The sequence below is a fragment of the Myripristis murdjan genome, chromosome 24 (assembly GCF_902150065.1).
Source record: "Myripristis murdjan chromosome 24, fMyrMur1.1, whole genome shotgun sequence".
NCBI lineage: Eukaryota > Metazoa > Chordata > Actinopteri > Holocentriformes > Holocentridae > Myripristis > Myripristis murdjan.
Genome location: NC_044003.1, coordinates 5,847,974 through 5,854,815, shown reverse-complemented (window position 1 = coordinate 5,854,815; position 6,842 = coordinate 5,847,974). Strand labels below are relative to the sequence as shown.

At 40.7% G+C, this 6,842-nt stretch overlaps 2 protein-coding genes across 2 annotated transcripts in view; one reads left to right on the top strand and one right to left on the bottom strand.

The window, feature by feature from the left end:
• The window catches only part of tatdn3 (TatD DNase domain containing 3), a gene marked incomplete at its 5' end in the record, with an annotated part of 11,529 nt that extends 9,662 nt beyond the window's left edge, over positions 1-1,867 (top strand). Inside the window, 2 exons of the mRNA XM_030047818.1 lie at positions 695-775; positions 1,547-1,867. Of these exons, the coding sequence (XP_029903678.1) occupies positions 695-775; positions 1,547-1,771 (306 nt within the window). The remainder of the gene's footprint in view (positions 1-694; positions 776-1,546) is intronic.
• Positions 1,868-1,909: 42 nt separating this feature from the next.
• Positions 1,910-3,319, bottom strand: spata45 (spermatogenesis associated 45). Its single transcript, XM_030047817.1, has 2 exons — positions 3,085-3,319; positions 1,910-1,964 (listed from the first exon to the last, which is right to left on the bottom strand). The coding sequence occupies exons 1-2, from the start codon at positions 3,317-3,319 to the stop codon at positions 1,930-1,932; spliced, it is 270 nt and encodes an 89-aa protein (XP_029903677.1). The 3' UTR covers positions 1,910-1,929.
• Between the last annotated feature and the right edge of the window lie 3,523 nt (positions 3,320-6,842).

Genomic DNA, 6,842 nt, shown 5'->3' with positions numbered 1-6,842 from the left:
ACTGTAGGTGTCATGGTTACGCTGTACTGTCATGGTTACACTGTATTGTCATGGTTACGCTGTACTGTCATGGTGACACTATTGTTATGGTTACACTGTATTGTTATGGTTACACTGTATGTGTTATGGTTACACTGTATTGTCATGGTTACAGTGTATTGTTATGGTTACATTGTATTGTTATGGTTACACTGTATGTGTCATTGTTACACTGTATTGTTATGGTTACACTGTATTGTCATGGTTACACTGTATTGTTACGGTTACACTGTATGTGTCATGGTTACACTGTAGGTGTCATGGTTACACTGTATTGTCATGGTTACACTGTAGGTGTCATGGTTACACTGTAGGTGTCATGGTTACGCTGTACAGTGTATTGTTATGGTTACAGTGTATTGTCATGGTTACAGTGTATTGTTATGGTTACACTGTATTTTTATGGTTACACTGTATTGTCATGGTTACAGTGTATTGTCATGGTTACACAGTAAGTGTTATGGTTACACTGTATGTGTCATGGTTACAGTTCTGTCTCTACACTGGAGGTATGTTCAGTCCAGTGACATAAATGTGCTGTTACACTGAGAGATGGTGCTTTCACACGTCTCCTGAGTAAAGATACATTTTATTACTATGATGATGCCAGTGTGATGAACTGACTTTTACTTTTCTAATCTCCGTGTTATGACAGAGAGCCAAGCTGATCAAGCAGATCCCGCTGGAGCACATCTGCCTGGAGACGGACTCTCCTGCACTGGGGCCCGAAAAACATGCAAGTTACTCTAATGATGCATCATATCATGCGGTGTGGTGTGACACCTGCCACAGCTGAGCCTAAAGAAGCCCAAAATGCACCTTGTTGTTTGTATCAAAAATTGCTGTAGCCGTAGTGGAGGAAACATTGTGGATGTGAGTAGACGCCCAGGTTTATCATGTTCACCAAATAGTCACCAGTTTTGGAAGCAGGTAAAAAAAGATGCAGGGACTTTGCCACACCTGAACTGATGCCCAGTGAACCAGCGTCTCCTGTCCTTTATTACAGACATTCACCAATACAGATTTACTGTGAAAACACAGCTTATAAACCAAGTAACAGTTTACTATCAAAGTCATCACCCAAATTCAGGCTTCAAAACATTAAGGTATCCATTTCCAATCCATTATAATATACAAAATATGTGTGAGTTTAAATTTATTTCATTTTATTTATTTGTACTGTATTATTATTGTGTTATGGTTTGCTTTATTGATGTTTTATTATTTTCTTTTTGTGAAGCAAAGTTTTTCATAAATATAGCTTATTATCAGTATTATTATTACAAAAAAAGTTTGCTACCAGTTGTCACTCTGAATTATCCAAATTTTCCTTCATTCTCACACATTTCTGCTTTTCTCATGTATTTATCACTCAATTGATTCTCCACTTGATGTCCAGATTGCTGCCAAGAGATTTTCTGACACGACTGTAGGGTCTCGGTTGATTTTTTATTTTTTTTTTGTTTGTTGTTTGTTTTAACCGTTTCCTGTCTCTTCTGTGTCCCAGGTGAGGAACGAGCCCGCCAACATCCTTCTGTCCTGCCGGTACATTGCCGAGGTCAAAGGCCTGCCGCTGCAAACTGTTCAGCACGTCACCACGCAGAACGCTTACAGACTCTTTACTAAGGCTAACACACACACACACACACACACACAACACACACACCTTTGTCAGAGGGTCAACAGGTGTGACACAGACCTCTCAGAAACACCCACAAGGATCAACAAATGATGAATGAATGAATGAAAGTGTCGGCTACACAAATACAAGCGAATGGATGATGACTGCAGTTCTGTTGTTGTGTGAAATAAAACACTGACTGCTGAAGTTGGAGTGAGTTCCTTCTGTATTTTTGTCTCATGAACGTGAGAGTCGAGCAGAGGATTTTGTCAGTCTGTGGCGGATGAGACCAGGTGGGTTTTGTCTGGAAGAAACAAGATAAAAACATATGGATTACACACATTATACACACTGTTTGACACTGCCATACACTGATACTGGGCGTATGGAAACATCAGGACCACCTGCTCTCTCCATGAAACAGAAAACTCAAACACTTTATGGATATGACCTGTTAAATCCTCAACCGGCAGCTTGACATGAAAAGGTGGAGAGAGATTAACGAGGGAGTTTTTTAAGCCTCAAGATGACTGAGGCACAGATTATGCAAAGTGACCTAATACTAGGAAAAGGCTCCTAATATTTTTTTTTTGTACTTTTTTAATCACAAAAACCCGTTGTCCTGCAATATGAAAAGCTAAAATCCCCTCTACACACATACAGCAGCTTCCTTTTTCCCCTCCACCAACATTTTAATTTCTCCACACGGCTAAGAAAAAGAGCCGCAGTAATCCTATAATAAATTTCAGTGTAGTGAAGCGTGGCCTGCTACTCAAACACCACAGCCTGGCCTTAAGTTCTTGGATAAATATTACAGTAACACCACTGGGGAAAAAATAATACCATCAAGTGTTAAAGGTTGCTTTAAATATTAAAGGCCACCAATGCAGTAGTTCTTATAGTAGTACAGAGTTGTTACAGGAATATGCTGATAGTATAGCAACATTAGAAACTGAGCAGAACAGATCAAAAAGGCCTGATATTCAGTGATAAAATTTTGCTTTTTTATTCTTCAAACAAGGTAAAAAAAAATAAATAAATGAATAATCTGCCAGTGTGATGATATAATCCCACTTGCTTCGTATGCAGTTTTAAGATTTTTTCTGGGAGGAAGTATGTCGAAAAGAGGCAGAATAAGGCAGATCAGCCCATTAGGATCAAGAAAATGACATGAAAATGACAAGAAATTTCTGGAAACAAGTTGATTAGCGTTGGAACCAAATGGGATTATCTCATCCCACTGGCAATTTTATTTATTTTTACCTTGTTTGAAGAAAATCAGCAGCTGAACACCAAAGACTAATTTAATTGAAATTGAAACTGTTTGCAAGGAGCGGTCTGTACACTCACTCTACAATTACATAAATCACTGTGAGAAAGTATTGGATTATTGGTGGTTATTGGTGATCTCTGTGCCTTCTTACAGCTCTCCTCGAAGTGCCGTCTCTCCGGGCGACGGGCCGGCAGTTGCTGCAGCATCCAGGCCGCCCGGTGCTGCTCTCCGCCGGGCTGAGCGCCACTGGTCCGGAGGTGGCAGCGGAAGTGCCTCCTCTCCGGCCGCTCCCAGGCCTGAGCGGCCTGCCGCTCCACCTGACACCACGTCTCCCTTCGCCGGTTCACCTCCAGCAGAGCCCGCTCCTCACATCCGGACATGGCCATCCCAGATTCTCACTGTTTTTTTGTTTTCTCTTTTTTATTATAAAGCCAATGATGCACTTTCTGGTGCAGGCTATGCTGAGCTTCTTGTGTTTCCATGGCTACAAGACGCCTGAGGAAGCGTACGTGCAGGACAAAGATCTTCTGTGGTTGGGAAGATGAGTCACTCTTCAAAAACCACGATAACATTCGGACAGTTTTGACTGTTGGGTCTGTACCAGATAATACTGCGTTTCATGGCACAGTATCCGTCTGGATCACAAGTACTTTATTGATTCCCGAGGGGAAACTGGGTCAGTTGCAGTTCCTAAAATTCTAAGAGAAAATTAGATATAAGCACAAGTTAAATAAGAATGAATATAAAAACATGTGCCTTAGACATTTGTGGGGAAATAAAACACAATCCTACAATAATGTTATATGGAAAGAAATTGAAACTGTAAGAACGTATACGTACACACACGGGACTATTGCACTATTGAATAGATCCACATGTATGAATGAATGAATGAATGAATGAATGAATGAAGGCTTTATTTCGAACATGTGCAAGTTGTCCAAAAAGAAAAGAAAAACAGCAAAACAGCAAAAGAACAATTGAAAACAATATTAACTTAACATGTTCGAAAAGGAGTAGGAAGAAAGGAGTAGGAAGAAGCATGTATGACATTATTGTACATTTAAATTGTTAAACTGTTAATGTACAGTTGTGCAGTCTGTTAACTTAGGTTATCACACACATGTTAGGAAGACACAGCCAAATAACATGCAAAAGAACAACCAAAGAGAAAGATAAAGCCTCACCCAGTGATTGATCGTTATTACACCTAAAGGCTCATTTACCTCCCTTTACATCTGTTTCAAATGATGCAACCATTACTGTGCACATACTTCCATGCGTCCTTTCTGTTCACTTCATGTACTGTACCAGGGTGATGGGGAGAGCTAATACAACTTAAAATCTGATTTCACACTGCATCTGCAAGGGTGCCAGGGAAACGCTCAGCATGCAGAGAACATCTACAGGGAAAACTGGTAAGGAGCATAGCTTAGTTTTCCGTTTCTCTCCGTCAAAAAGCAACCAGGTCAGGAAACAGCGAGGCAACAATACACTATGTGGCCGCACCCGGCTCTTTTAAAGGAGCTGCCAGACCAGGGACTGAATGAGTGTCACCTGTTCTCACAGCGATTACAAGGCGAGACAAAACCTAAGGGAGAAGGCTCACCAACTATGTATTTCTTTTGTAAGGGATAATACAAAAAAGGCCTCACCCCAGCATGCACTCTCCTGCAGTTTATCCAGGGATGGTATCATATACAAAGAGGCTGCTCCCTTTCACTAATAAGCACTAGGGAAAACATAAAACACTGTCACTTATCATATAAAAGTTGTTTTATTTTATTTTATTCTATTCCATATAAGCCTACTGCATGTACTGTAGCATGAGTTAAAATGAGTGTTGAAGATGAGCAGAGAGGTAGAAAATTCATTATTTAACAAACTCAGAGACAACACAGTGTTCAGGGTGCTAAGGCATTTCCTTCATTGACTTCCACTCAGAGCAGCGTTTGGTTTCCTTGTCCAACACACTCTCATTCCCAGGTCATGGAAATACCTTAGCTTGGTCCATTGGCCTGTTTTGCATCTGATACTAACGCCAAAGGCACCTTGCAGTTTCACATATGATGCGTCAGTGTCACGTGGTTATATTTACATAACAAAAGCGACTTGGTTAAGGCTAGGGAAAGGTTAGGTTTAAGCAGAAAAATGGAAACTGGACACACATGAACAGTGCCACAGGAAGCAGGAAACCAACTCGGTCTTGTGCATGAAGGTCCCAAAAACCCAATTTCCCCTCAGGGATCAATAAGGTATTTCTGATTCTGTGCTGTGGCTTCCACGCCTGCCCTCCAGCCCGACTACCTCTCCTTGCAGACCTTCTCGTTCTTTATGCAACGTCACCTCTGGTGTGAGAGGGGTCTGACCAAGCTGCTGTATTTGACAACCTGTGAATGAGAACGGGCTGTCTTGTCAGGGCTGAAAGGAGGAATACAAAGCGTGGCTTGGAGCGTTTTGCATTTTAGACCAAAGTGCACAGGCTTCCCTTATAGAATGGCTTTGATTCGACTCAGGTAGCAATGATGTAAGCATTACTATCAAACCAGTGTAGTGCAGATTTATGCAGACCCCTTATAAACCAAATTTAACAAAAACATGAATTGACTTATCTGTCCAATTAAACATGGAAAATTAACAGTGGTACTTTTGTATTTTTAATTAATCAGTGGCCAAATCCAGATAAACAGTCTTTATGGTGGTTTCTCTCCTTTGATGCTAACTCTCAGTGTGACTTGTTCCTGCTGAAAAGTGGCAGAAAAGTGTTGCCAAAATGCAGACTCTGCATGGCTGCATGTTTGTGGTACCAGGAATAGAGGCAGAGTGAGAGCTCTTGTTCTCCTCCTCTTCTCTGGGTGTCAGTGGGTCATTTGATCTTCCTGAGAAAAGATGCTATAACCAGGCTGCTGGGTCACTGACAGGACTGAGACCATAGGAAATCATTAAACTGTTTAAAGTTTTTAATAAGCTTCATTTGTGTTTTAGTTAATAGAAAATATTTCCAGCAGCCTCAGTAAACTCCTAACAGTTCTACTCGGTCACTTGGCCAAATAAAAAGACGTTTCCGGTTACAAACAAGTCTTCCTACTCCTTACTACCAGTTACTTCTTGCTATCAAGTGTCTCTCAGTTGTCTAAATTACAGCAAAGGCGTCTATTTACACTAGTCTCTCATACTCATTTGCTCTTTTCATTCTCTCATGCTCTTGCTGTAGGCCCATATCACACATATAAACCATAAACTACATCCTATAAAGCCTGTTACTAGAGAAAGCTGGTGAATGTTGGTGAATTTTTATACATTAAATTAGAGGATTGCAAACTTGTTCACACTAAGAGCCCCCATATCACCCCGTAAACCATGGCTTTTTTTTTTTTTTTTTTTTTTTTTAAACTTTGCCTGCAATTGAGAAGATTTTCTCTCATATGAGCCAATAAAGAAATGTGTCCTTGGCTATAATGTATGGATGGGCAGTAGTTTGCAAATTCCCATTTCAATCACTCTACAATACACCAGTTAAGTTACATTATTTTCCATGTTGAAGGAGACCTTATGAAGATCTATGGGATTCCTGTTACTGCCCTTTGAAAACTAGAGGAGGATAATGGCAGTTAAAACAGGTTTAGAGATGGTTCTTTGTGCTGTATACCATGGCAGAACCCTCTCAGAAAAGTTCTCTATGGCACCAGGCCCAAATGGTTCTGCATAGACCTCGCTTGGTGCTGTTAAGAACCCATCACGAATGAATGGATGAAACGTCCCACAGTGTCCATATCACAATCTTTAAAGTGCCACACTCTCTTCTTTGGTCTGATATTCTAATGATTCTAAGAAGTCACAGCATTTGAGTCAGCATGGTTCCACACAGAACCACCGCTCTGCTGACCAAAGAACCCTTAGAGAACCAGG

Bases quoted from the DNA above. Each gene is read 5' to 3' on its own strand.
- spata45 (XM_030047817.1), bottom strand. From the start codon at position 3,319: ATGGCCATGTCCGGATGTGAGGAGCGGGCTCTGCTGGAGGTGAACCGG. The intron at 1,965-3,084 runs GTAAGAAGGCAC...TGTTTCTTCCAG, and splicing joins ACGGCACTTCGAGGAGAGCT to ACAAAACCCACCTGGTCTCA.